At 30.7% G+C, this 14,202-nt stretch overlaps 1 protein-coding gene across 2 annotated transcripts in view; it reads left to right on the top strand.

The window, feature by feature from the left end:
* The window catches only part of LOC129960715 (uncharacterized), a 106,328-nt gene extending 92,343 nt beyond the window's left edge, over positions 1–13,985 (top strand). For both annotated transcript variants that reach the window (XM_056074288.1, XM_056074289.1), the window contains exons 10-14: positions 1,612–1,644; positions 7,287–7,398; positions 9,147–9,175; positions 9,790–9,841; positions 13,788–13,985. In XM_056074288.1, coding sequence (XP_055930263.1) covers positions 1,612–1,644; positions 7,287–7,398; positions 9,147–9,175; positions 9,790–9,837 — 222 coding nt within the window. In that variant the 3' untranslated portion in view covers positions 9,838–9,841; positions 13,788–13,985. The remainder of the gene's footprint in view (positions 1–1,611; positions 1,645–7,286; positions 7,399–9,146; positions 9,176–9,789; positions 9,842–13,787) is intronic.
* The last annotated feature ends 217 nt before the right edge of the window (positions 13,986–14,202 follow it).

The following is a 14,202-nucleotide window of genomic DNA, read 5'->3' as shown; positions in this document are numbered from 1 at the left end:
CTGTAAATGCTAACCAAATTGTATAAAATGCAAAAGATTTCATTTACTAAGCACTAAAAATTAAAGAAGCAATCCAGATTTTGAAATGCATCAAACGCAAGCAAAACGGTTACCTAATTTCAAAAGGAAGACGCCCAGAATACGCGTAGCATGCGTAGCTGGTGTCCAAGGAAAAATATGTTTTTATGTCCCAAACGTCAAAATGGACTTTGCAAAAGTAAAAAATTATCCCAAGTATGTTTTTTTTTTTTTCCACGCTTTCATAATTCTAATATACAAGACTGCCTGCCAGTTCAAAAGAGTCATTATTGATGTTCGATATAGTATCTAAAATGAATACAGGAAAAGATGACACGTCAAATTTAATGTTCAAAAATAAACCGATTTCGAACTTTTTAGTGCAAGAACAATCATTTAAAGTGAAATTTTTATGGGCATTAAAACTTGTTGAATCAAATCCATCCTTTAATGCATTCAGTGATATGTTGGAAATATTTTCACGTATGTTCACTGAAAGTGAAATAACGAAAAAATGTACGTTAGGTAGTACAGAAATGGCGCACCATATTTGTTATGGATTAGATTCATTATCTCCATGAAGCTGATGGCTTAAAAGTCTGCAGAAGTTGCAGAAATTGATGCCCAAACACTTGAATTAGCAAAAATGAATAAATTAAAAAAGTAATCTTGCTTTGTAATATTTTTTGTTAAGTAATATTAAATTATTTGTATTGTGATAACAAAAATGTTTTCTGTTTTATTTCACCCGAATCCTTAATTTTGTGGGACTTACAGTTAAAGAACAAGAGAGGCAATATATGTCTCACCTTAATATAATAACTTGTGTCTTACTAAATTATAGATAATAAATAAATTTTTTTCTGTATGTAAATATAAACCTGCTTTTAATATATGCTATTTTAAATAATGTTAAATTGTTGCTTCCTTTCCTTGCTTTTTCTACTCTTTAAAACCTTATTCCATTATAACTAGCACATGAGTGCAATTCGCGCATTTCCTTGTATCTTGAAAAAACAGGGCAAACACAGGGAATTTTTTTTCCAGATTTGAGTGGCAACTCTATTATCAATTTAATTCGAAGTTTAAAAGAAGTTTTTGTCTATAAATTAAATTTATATTGAATGCAAATTGTTTACTGTCCTGCAGTTTCATTGTTTTAGTTCGGATGTAGGCTTTAAAACCTGGACGAATGAAACGACTGTTATGTATAAAAAAACCTTCACCTTAAAATTTCTCAAACCTTAGAGCAAGAGCATTGAACACATAGAAAACATTCTTTACTTATTATTATTTGTATTATTTCTTTGAACTTTTTGACGATGGGAGTAATTGCAGCCAATTGTTTTAATTGTTCCAAATAATAGGTTTATTTAAGTATGTTGATCTTATTAGTAAAGCTGAAATATGTTCTTTAAGTATAAATTACAGATGAATTTACCTTTTCAAAGTATATTACTATTTAGGTGTTTGTTTTTTATTCAGACATATTTTTTCCTAATATAGGAAAACGTGCACGAATTTCGTTCCAGATTTTTATTGATATAATATGCTTTTATTAGATCTATAATTAAACCAATGTTTCTCTTACAGGAGTTATATGGATGGATTGATCATGGAAATGTGGTAAGAATTTAAAATTATTATTTGTGATTGATAAGTATACAAGGTGTTCACTCTAACCTTGACCCAATAACCAATTTTAAAAACCATTATAGGCAGACCCATATTTCCAATTCAAATTTGCTTTGAACGACATAAAGAATTATATTTTATATTATTAGAGTCAGTAAACGTATTGCTGAAAAATTACGAAACCAAAGCATTTACATAGTTATTTTGTCATATTAGTCATATATAAATTGCTAGTAGTTGCTGAAATATTTTTGATATATTATCGTTTCTAACAAAAAGATATTCCTTTTTCTGCATCCACAAGTGACCAAGTAATGAAGCTTTGAAATCAATATTTTAGAAAATTTTAAACCATTTCAATGAACGCCTCGTAGAAGATCAAGAAGCAATCAAGATTTTGAAATGCATTAACCGCAAGCAAAACGGTTACCTAATTTCAAAAGGAAGATGCCCAGTAGCATGCGTAGGTGGTGACCAAGGAAAAATATGTTTTTATGCCCCAAACCTCAAAATGGGCTTTGCAAAAGTAAAAAAAATATCCCAAGTATGTTTATTTTTTGCGCGCTTTCATAATTCGCTAGTTTCCAAAATGACATAACTATAGTATGGTGCCTGCTAAGTCCGGCATTTATGACATCTATACCCTCATGGCCCCTCGATTTCTACTCCATAGCCAAGACGTAGAAACCAAGGAACAATGATTGGAGAAGAAAATGTGGATTAAGATAATTCCAAAACAAGGGCAGCTCCAAATTAACTTATCAATATTTAGGCTGCAAACCGGGAAAGCAAGAAGAGGGAGGGGCTATGCGGCCCCATAAAGATACATTAAATACATTTAATCTTGAACATAAAATAGCAAGGAAGAAGCTACAAACGAAAAAAAAAATCTAGTTGAAAGCAAATGAAATTCTCTAAGAATAAACAACACAAATTCAAAACTTTTTTGAACTACATCATAATTTAAAATTTAAAAGTAATTTCTTTTTAATAATAAATGCTAAATGCTTAATTTTAACATTTTTATGCCAATTTCTCGTAATTCGTCTTCTTTATAGTCCTGTTAGATTGAAGCTTTGCCACAATAAGGTCAAGTATACCGTTATACCATTCATTATATCATAATAAACGAAAGAGAGCTCGTTTCAGACGAAATATGATGAGAGGTAAAGCATACGATTCTTCCAAAGTGGTTGTTAGGTGCTTCAGACCAAGATTACTGGAGATTAGTATGGTTTGATTCACTGAAAGCGAACATATTAATGATGTCAGATCAGAAGCCCACTTCTTCGGACCATTGCTGCGTAACGTAGTAAAAAAAAAAAATTTAAATCTCTTTTAGCTGCAGAAAATTTTTATCCTGCTTCTTTTGTTTTACATTGTTAAAAGTTCAGACATTTTGAAATAATTACAATTTAGAATTTTTCGTAGAAAATTCTATTGAAATTCCGTGATCGATATATCTGATATTCACTCTAAGCCATTAAAGACGAAATAATTATATCCACACACCCTAAACTTTAAAAAACATCTTTAGTTGAAACGTTTGGCGATTTTTCAAAAACTTAGCATTTAGGAATAATTTTACTTGAGATTATAAGATATACGTTTGTTTAATTTATGATGTTTCAATTGTTTCATCTGTCTAAAAACGAAATCAAATAATTTTGAGAGCTTTTCTAAAACTAATTTATAATTTTGAGTAAGTATGGACTAAATGATCTTTTTTACATAATAGCTTTCATTGCACAATTCATGATTGAATTATATACAGTCACATATATAATTCATAAATATAACATTTTTACACTCAGATATAATTTAAAAACTTCAATGTTATACTCAATATTTATGCAATGTATAAATGATTACAAAAATGTTTTTTTTTTCTTTCATTTTAAACAGAATCACTTTTAACAAATCTTTTGAACCTTTGATAATTGCATTTTAAGAGGCTGAATGTGTGAAGCATTGCATTTCTTTGTTGTTTGTTGCGAATTTTGAATCAAACTTGGTTTGAGTGACACTTTCAAACATCTCAGATGAATAAAAATTCGCGTTTTCAAATACATTTTAATTATTAATTTTACAACTTGAACATTTGAATTAGAGCCCGCAGTGCCGTCTTCCACCCTAATCACACACAATTCTGCTATCACAATTAATTTCATGAAATCACAACATACAAATTCGTTCCAATGAAGAAAATTTAGAAGTTAAACGCTTATTATAATTAACGCGAACACATCTTATAATTCACCAGGTTGATATTTAAATGGATTTTTTTATCTCTTCTTACAAAATTGAAATATTTGTTTGAGGTAATCAGAAAATACGAGGGGTAACAGTGAGGAACGCATATAATCTTGAACATGATAACAAAAAATGCGATGCATGGCAATATGAAACGAAAAAGTTACCAATTTATTGCTTTTCTACATAACTGCTGTTCTAGTATTTGTCCCTGCTTTGGATCAGTATGAAATTCACACTTTTAAATAAAGCCACCGACTGCGAGTAGAGCCTGTGAAATCACTTTCAGAATCAAACTTCTGACCACTGAAAAACCTTATATTGAGTTCAAACAGATGAAAACTTGATCATGTCAAATTCTGGGTTTTAAAATGTCTGCTCTTACAATTCCTAACCGAGCCCTTGCAATTCAACCCTCCGCCCCTTTTGTACAAAGTTGCAAGAAAGACTGCATTTCATTACAACTACTCAAATTTTTGTGTATTTGAACACTAGAAGAGGTTTCCCGTCAGTCAGAAGTTTGACTTTGAAGACGATTTCAGTGGACTATGAGGCAGTGGTTTTCCTCGCAACTAATAGGGTTCTATGAGATTGAGAATTTCTAACAGCGCCAGCAGTGATACAAATATCTCAACATTAATTGTTAATAACCCAGCCCTCTCGCACATTTATAAGATCCCCAGGAATTATTAACATATTGTGAAAACAACTCTTAGAGTTTTTCTGCTCTCTCTATATAAATTTTGTTAATTTTCCACATTTTTTTGTTGGTATTAATAAGGAACATTCATTTTTGTTTCTATTATTTGATTCTGAGAAGACAATATTCTTTAAATTGTATTGATACCTTTTGAACAGTCTGTTCAATTAATTGATAGTTTGATATTTTTTTTATCTGTCTTTACATTAAACAATTGAAAAATTCAAACTCTCCATTTCCTTATTCAACAAAAAAATCTGTTTTTCTAGCTCTTATAAAATAGACTGAAACTAATCTTTCATAGCTAAATAACGCTTATCCTGAAATTCCTGTTTCGACGGCTGGAAAAAAAATCGACACAATCGACACATTTTCTAGAGCTTCCAAAACACGTTCCTAGACTTCAGTCGTTTATTCCTTTCAGAGACATTATCATTTATTTTGTTCATGGTAAATTTAATGTTAGCATAGCTTTTTTTTTTTTTTGAGGGAATATCAAGCAATGCGCTTTTAAAATTACGAAAATAATCGCTTTCGGTGAAGAGCCGAGCAAAAATTCGAACATTTGCAATGTTAAAAGCATCTTTCTTTTTTCATATAATTATCCAAACTTTCCACACATTCGGATTCTTAGGAAATGAACGAAAACAAATGTTTTTGTCTTTCAAATCTCTCGAATCCTACAACAACACAACCAGGCATTGTATTAGCTTAAAAGTTTTCTATGAATTTGTAATATTTGGCTTCCTGAAAAGAAACGCTTCTTAAACTTAAATTTGAAAACGAGAGGAACGCTAAAAAAAAACTCTTCACACCAATCAAGCAATATTTTCAACACTAAATCAAACGAGGTGTATTTATAATAAAGCTAAATTTTCCACCGCTTCATTTGGAAGGCGAGGAGAAAAAAAATAATGAAACAACAAAAATAATTAACAATCTTTTGTATGGAGTGAACGTAAAAAAATCGAAAAGATAATATCATTTATAGTCATTAAGTGAAAATTCTTATTAGACAGTATATAAAAGGAAAGAGCATTTCTCAGAAGCAAATCGATTATTTTGAAATGCTGTAAAGTTAACAAAAAGATAAAACCAGGGAATCATTTTCATCTATACTAATAACGAAGATAAATTTTTATGTTGTGTGTGTGGGGGGGGGGGGCACTCTACAATCCACACCATTTGACGTAGAAATACCAAACATGAAAAGCATATATCTTGGAGCGTGGACATGTGGATATTGGGCCGATTTGTTTGAAGTTTTAATTAGAAATTTTATTAATTAAAAATTGGGCGAAATTTTAACGCTTTTCTGCGATAACTTCCAAAATTATTGTCTCAAAAATTTTTTAATATTATTTAACAGTTCAAAAAATTGTCTTTTTAATCATACAAAGTAAAAAATTTCCGAATTTTCGCAATTAATTTTTTTTTTTTTTTTTTTTTTTTGCCTTATTTGAAACATTAAATTTCAAACTGTATCCATTGTTTCATCAAACATTACATCACGGGATTTTCTTTAATTATTAAAAGCTAAAAATCAAAATTTCTGTTTAATATTTGTGTAATTTACGAGTATTGTAATTTGCCGTCCAACTATCTGATAATCATCCTGAAGCGACCAGTTAAAATATAAGTACATAAAACGGAATCGATCAGAGATAAAAAGCCATCTCGTATTCAGACGATACAATAATGAATCATTAATCAGGCATTTTTACCGTTTCTTTCAGATGGAATAAAATTGTGTCCTTAATTTGAAACCGCTTGGAATAACGGAGAGTGTTGGGATATGAAACGAAATACGCAGAGAGACTTTTGCGTACGCTTTAATGAGACCTGCTTGATTCAAATTAAATATGCATAGCACAAGATACGATTGATAACTAGCAAAATAATTTCATTGGGTGATGAATTTAATGACAATTTTCAGATGATTCAAGAAAGTTTTTTTCAATGTAGGGAAGATTGGTTCTTTTTATATTCCTTTCTTAAGTTATTCCATATGCTTGGATAAATTGTTAATTCTTTAGGCTGAATATTTATTAAATAATATTTAAATAATTCAAAAATTTTAACTGTTTTCTGTATTAATTTTAAATATTTTTATTTAAATACTCAACTAGGATTTATTTCCCCAATTTTTCATTATATTTTAAACATTTTTTATGTTTGTTTTATTCCCCAATATATCTCGTACTGTGTGTATATAAACACATAACCGTCACTGTATAAGGGCAATAGTGTTTAATACTTTTTAATGTAAAAAGAATCTCTTTGCATTTATTCCAGAAATATTTTTAACGTATATATTTCTCTTAAAAGTACGTTCTCTCGCTTGCATAGTTTTTTTTTGTTTTTGTTTTGTTAATATTGTTTTCTTGAAAGATATGCTGTGTATTCAATTCAATTTATGATTACGACAGTGCTTACCATACTGACTTCTTTGTAATATTTGCACCTTTTAATTGTTTCCCTTTTTCAGATAATACTTCTATATAAAAATTCTCGATTCAAAATTCAAGCAAGTGTTTCTTACACTATTTTTTTTCTTTCATTTTATATGTCACTATTTAAGTCTGAAAATGTAATAGAGCAACAGCAAAAAAGTTTGTGGTAAATCTAGATAAAAATTCCAGCACTGAGTTCTAATATTTGTGTTGCATTTTTGTTTCAGGATGCATTCGGTGTAAATCAGCCTCTTACTGTTAGTTTCGGCCCTAGCCATTATCGCTTTGACAGAGGAAATGACAGCGGGGATTTTGATGTTAAAGATATCAAAGAAAATAGTAAGTTATTGCGATTTTGTAAAAGTTTTCTTTGGGGTTTTTTCAGTTTATCATAGTTAAATGAACAAGATAGAATATGAGTTTCTCATTTCTTATTGAAATATTATGCGGAAAGGATTTACCATGTAGTGAAACTACGATAACTAGCCGATGCTGGTTAGTGTGTTAACATTTGTAAATCAAAGACAAGTGAAATTTTTGTATGCATCCTTTTAATTTATATTCTCTTGGTTAATGTAGAATTACTAAATGTGTGCATTTTATTTATTATTACACAACGCCATTCTCTGCCCGGGAACTATTTACAATTTCAACCCGTAATGATTTACCGCGGTCATTCACTTTTGTCCTACGTATCACACAGTCGTCCGCAGCCAATTGTCCTACATCTGATTTATTTCGTAAAAGGATACTGAAAATGTTCGTTTTATTTGGCTTTTCATCGGGGGTCATCAGTAGACTCTCAGTAATCCGACAGATTTCACACCAGAGGAATGCAGACTTGAAGATTCATTTAAAAAACGAATTGTTACTATGTCAACGTTAATTGCACTTAATCTACAAAATGAAACTGATGAATATATAATATGTAACAGATACTGAAAACTGATTTTGAAATTTAAGCAGCAGCTTATTGTCTAATAGAGCCAAGATCAAAGCTTCTTTATATCTTTTCAGTCAACTTAATATCTATCCATTGCAGTTAGTTAATTCCTGTCTCATTTATCGCAACTTCGAGGCATGATCTTACCTATTCAGCTAAAATTGCGAATAATTTTTCCTTCAGTAAACCTTCTACTTTTCTTTTATTCCACCCTTATTTATACCCCTACACACTCACATATCTTTTTTATCTGACATTGATTATATAACTGTTAGGTATTTTTTAAAATCATTGCAATGCTTGGAATTAAAAGACATTGAGTTATTTCACTTCGTTAAACCTCCTACATCTACGTCGACACGCAATGATTACTTTTCGGCTTAATCTCGTTCTACTAAAAACGCCAGGTTGGAATGCTACAGGGTCGGATTACTGAACGTCTACTGGATTTTTTTTCCCGCGGATATTAAAAGTCTTTCTTAAAAGTATCTATAAGATATTTCCGATTTCAAAATAATTTTAATAGACAATTTAAGATTTCTTCTTCCCTTTTTAAAAACTTATATTCTTCCTCCTGATTTTTAGTGTCGAAACTAAAATAAAATTTATAGTGTCTTTTATAAAGAAACAGATAAACTTGCCTCAAGGTTTAAGAGAGGTTTTTGTCTCTGTATTAAAGATATATTGATACTGAATTTCTCACTATTTTGCAGTTTCACTTTTGTTTTTTGTTTTTTTACGTATAAGGCAGGCTTTAAAAACTAGACGAGTAAAACCACTGTAAATATCACTCACTTTAAAAATATCAAATCTTAAGTTACGAGCATTTAACACATTGAAAACATTCGTTACTTATTATTATTTGTATTATTTGCTTAAACCTTTAGACGAAGGAAGCCATTACAGCCAATTCTTACATTTAGGCATGTTGATCTTATTAGCTAAGTTGAAATATATTCTACTGGAATAAATTAGTGATGAATTAATTTATGTTTTGGAAGTGCAATAATATTATTATTATTTTTTTTTTATTTAGACATATACTTCTCCACATTTAGGAAAATGTGCATGAATTTATTTCTGTATTTTTATTAATATAATATGTTTTAATTAGATCCATAATTAAAATATATTTTCTTTACAGCCTATCCAGATACCGGCAGCGATTTCCAGGTAAGAATTTAAATTATTAATTATGGATTGTAAGTATTCAAGGTTTTTAGTCTAACTGTGGCCCAATAACTAATGTCTTAGCTGTTAGACAGAGGTATATATTTTCAAAAGGAAAAACGCTTTAAATAATGCAAAGAATTGTATTTTATGTTGTTTGAATCGGTAAATATTTTGTTAAAAAAATTACGATGCCAAAACTTTTACATAATTTCTCTGCCTTATTATTGATATTTAAATATACAACAAATTATTAGTAAAATATTTTTGATATGCTACTATTTCAAACAAAAAGACTTCCATTTTCCTGCATTCACAAGTGACCGAGTAATGAAGCTTTGAAAATCAGTATTTTAGAAAAATTTAAACTGTTTCAATAGCCACCTCGAAGATTTCATGTATTAAGCACTAAAATAATTGAAGAAGCAATCAAGATTTTGAAATGCCTCCAACACAAACAAAAGGGTTATCTAATTTCTTAAGGAAGATATCCAGGGTACAGTGGCGTTAGTATATATAATTTATGTCCCAGGAAAAATAGGTTTTTATGCTCAAAACGTCATTTTGCGGCGAATCTGTGGACAAAAGTACTAACACATTCTGCATTTTTATTTCAGATTAAGGCAGAAGGAGACGTAGAAATTAAACAGGAGCCCGTCGATTAAACTCGTAAGTTGCATCGATTTCACATAAAAAATTTTGTACTAATTAACAAATATTTTTTGTGGGTTTTATTCAGTGAACCATAGTTAAATCAACAAAATAGATTCACATTTTAGACTCAAATATTATATGGAAATTATTTACCATGCTGCGAAGCTATGATAACTGGCCAATGTTAATAGTCTGTTAACATTTGTAAATCAAACACAAGTGAAATTTTTGTACACATCCTTTTAATTTATTTTCTGTTGGTTAATGTAGAGTTACTAAATATGTACCTTTTATTTATTACTATACAACGCCTTCATTTTTCATTCTCTCCTCAGGAACGATTTTCAGTTTCAACCTGTAATGATTAACCGTGATCATTCACTTTTGTCCTATCACACAGTCGTCCGCAGCCAACCGTCCTACATCCTATTTATTTCATAAACGGATACTGAAAATGTTCGGGTTTTTTTCGGGGGGGGGGGGGGCTTTCACCGGGCGTCATCAGTAGACTCTCGGTAATCCGACAGATGTGTCATCAGAAGAATGCAGACTAGTTGAGGTTCATTTAAAAAACGAATTTTAACAATAAAGGCAACATTAATTGCAATAAATATACAAAATGAAACTGATGAGTTTATAATATGTAACAGATATCGAAAACTGATTATATGCAGTAGCTTATTGTTTAGTCTGGACAAGGCCAAGGCTTCTTTTAAGGAATCAATTTGTTGCATTTAAATAAAATTAAATGACTAAGAAATTCTTATTTCCTAGATTTTTAAAAATTAAAAACAGTTTTAAGAGAATGAGAAAAGTAAGACGATGGGTTTGCCTAATTGGGTATTAGAGCTTATTAGAACGTTATGGCTCTTAGCTTTTGGCTTAGAATTGATGCTTATTTATGTGTGAAACAAAATAAATTATAGCAAAACTCATATTATATAACTTCGTTTTTTGCATGTTGACATGCAAGGAGTAGAGATTTTAAATCTTTCGGATTTTTGTGAAAAGAAATAGATTCGTTTTACAATTCTCGTGAAAGCAACGGGCATTCGAGAACAGCATAGATCGTATAAATTTAAAAATCTTTCAATAAGAGTACGTTACATGTTTTAGAAAAAACTTATTTTTCAAATCTCTGTGCAGTAAAACAAATTATCGGAAACTACATTTCTAAACTCGAATCATGAATTAACCGCGGTCATCCACTTTTGTCCTATCACAAAGTCGTCAGCAGCCAACCGTCCTACATCCTATTCATTTCATAAACGGATACCGAAAATGTTCGTTTTTTCTAGTGTTTCATCGGGGGTTATGGATAGACTCTTGGTAATCAGATAGATATCCCACCAGAGGAATGCAGGCGTGGAGGTTCATTAAAAAATATTTTACCATGTCACCTTTAATTGCACATAATATACAAAATGAAACTGATGAATATATAATATGAAACCGATATTGAAAATTGATTTCAAAATATAAACAACAGCTTATTGTTTAGTGGGGCCAAGGTCAAAGCATCTTTTTATCTTTTCAATCAACTTAAGATCTATCTATTACCGTCAGTTAGTTTTCCCTTCATTGTTTCGCAGCTTGCGTTGGAGTTGCGAAACCAGCTGCGAGTTCTCAAGCTTTTCAAAGAGCCTGCTTTCAATCTTTGCATTGTTTATTGTAGTTCTAGCATGACAGAGGACCGGCGCATACTGACATTACTTTTAGACAGAACTGAATCAGCCGCGATGGTCCAGATCATTGACCTTTTAGACTTTCGGACCTACCATGCTGTGATTTCTTCGGAAATCATATAAAAACAGAAAAATATATGAATTCTTCGTTCAGTAAGGCTTTATCGTTAGCATTTCTGTAGCTGTCGGGGGGGGGGGGTTCAAGAATTCTGCAGATTCCATGTAGTATTGTGTACGATTCTTTGGTCAAAACCAAGAGTACCTTCTATAGCATTTGGGAATTTGATAACGTAAAATTCGTGATTAAAATACTTTATATTATATTTAATTTTGTTTTTTCAATTCTTGAATTCTCTCTATTTCTTTGTCTTCTGGACAGCATTTACAATCTGCTACAGTCGTTTGTGCTAGGTGCGGTTGCTCATCGGCGGCCACATCAAGTTTCCCGCATGGCCTCTGGCTAGGTCGGGGTATTGCTTGCATATGCACGTCCTGTAATTCAGCTTGTTAATTTTGAAAAGCCAAAAGCAAATATAATATCTGAATGTTTTAAGTGAAAAAAAGAAATAATACTTTTAAAATTTGAGCAGATTAGAATAGGAGTGACCTAATATTAAAACGATTCAACAAAATGAGACGAAGATAAACCAAAAAACTAGAAAATACAGCGATACCCCAAAAGATATAAATTCTCAGAACAGTTCAGGGGACTTCCAAGTGAAAAAATTTTCAGCGTTGAAATTGTGATTGAGAAGAATTAATCTAAAATTACAAGCCAGTTTTGTCTCTCATCAAAAATTAGCACGAATGGTAGAGCTGGTAATCAACAAATTTATTATAAAATTATTTCAAACATAAACTAGGCATTTAATATTTGTAATATCTGTCAATTTCAACTACTGATAATTTTTGCTTAAATGTTATTTTATTTTGATTTTCAAAATTTTTGTTTAAAGATAGAATTGGTTACAAACCAAATAATCCCCTTCGAATTCGTAACTTTAAATTTCATGCTTCCTGTTTTGAAGTGCTTTTGGCTATCGCACGAAATAGCCACTTTTAGAAAATCTTTTATTACTTCCTTTGTTTCCCTTTTAAAATTACTTTTATTTCGTAACTATTCAGTAATTAAAGAGTAGGAGGAATAGGTAGAAGTAGCATGATAAATTTTGAAGAAAAATAAAGAGGGGGAATATGATGACAGAATAAGGGATTCATGATTGAAGAACTACAAATTCAAATCTAGACAGCTGAAAATTCACATGTGTATGGAGAAGCAATTCTCCTATGCGATGTAAACTTAATATCGCTCCAACTGATTACCTGGCCAAACAAAGGCGAAGAAATAAAGCCGAATAAGACTTGTTAAACCATGCATTTACATTATTTCAAGCAATACCAATGGAGCGGTGGCACTCCAAAACCGATTGTCAGTGCGAAAACCTATTAATACCATCATGGCGTAGAGTGGGAAGTTCGATTTCCGGAAAGTTCCCGTTTTAATTTCCATCATGTCATTTAAAATGTGTACTCAGAGTATATGGGCATAGAGGGAAAGGCTTTGGTTATGTAAAGAAAGGAGGGGTGGGTTGAGATGTACTGTAACAAAGTGTTCACTGCGGGAGTTCTTGAGAATGTCCAGCCTAAATGAATGGGTTAAATATAGTATGGCATGAAGTGATTGTGAATGATCGATTCCTAAATTTCTAACAAGATCCAGAGAGTAACAACCATGTTATGTAGTATAGGATGTACCAAATTCTGAAACATTTTCTAACGGTTCGATTTAAATTCCTAATAAGTGGGTTAAAAGACCATGAATTTGCTCTTATTTAGTCCTATACTGTATGTTTGTGGAATTAGGGCAGGGTATATCTAGTTGTTGTTTAAACGTTCTCTCTATAGTATCATACATTTTTTGAAGAAATGTTAAATCAGCTTAATTAGTTTGCACATTTTTTTCCGAATAGTTCATTTTGTCGCTTCGCAGTGGAACGTTAATCTGCATAAAATTAATTTTGGAAAGCTGAAAATCACTAACAGAATTAAAATTAGTATTTTTTTTAAGTGTCTTTCATTCTACAGAAAGTTTCCTAGAAATCATCTCATACTAGTTACGATTAGTGTTTTATGTTGTTACTTTTTAATGGTAACCATTTTCATTTGTGTGTTTACATCTTTCCATTTCTTTTATTACATTAAATTGCAAACTAATTTTTTTCTGTTAGTTTAACTTGAAAATTCATACCAATAATTTCTTGCCTTTTTTTTTAAAGCTTTTGAAGGTGGCGCAGATATCCAGGGGATTAAAAAAGAAAACTAATTATACATTTTTGAATCTATGTAATATGTATATGTTTTGTATAATGTAATATGTCTATGTTTTGTATATATGTAAATGTGTGTGTGTCTCAAAATTATCAATGAAATTAAGAAAAATTGGTGTAAGAAAATGATACAAAAATCAGATAATAAATAAGCTAGAAAAATGTTATTTTATTTTTCTCTGACTACGACATACATAATAAAACAATGCTCTATTCCGGTTGATGGAGCTGACATACATTTTCATTGAACTGCATTCCTAAGGAAGAGATGTATTTGTTTAGTTGAAATTTTCGTTTCGTATCAAAACCAATCTTTATCATTCGGATTGCACTTTGTAAGGCAAGCTGCCCGTGCCATTTCCAT

This window comes from Argiope bruennichi, chromosome X2, assembly GCF_947563725.1.
Source record: "Argiope bruennichi chromosome X2, qqArgBrue1.1, whole genome shotgun sequence".
Classification (NCBI taxonomy): domain Eukaryota; kingdom Metazoa; phylum Arthropoda; class Arachnida; order Araneae; family Araneidae; genus Argiope; species Argiope bruennichi.
The sequence above is the reverse complement of the archived record's forward strand: the minus strand, read 5'-3'. Positions and strand labels throughout refer to the sequence as shown.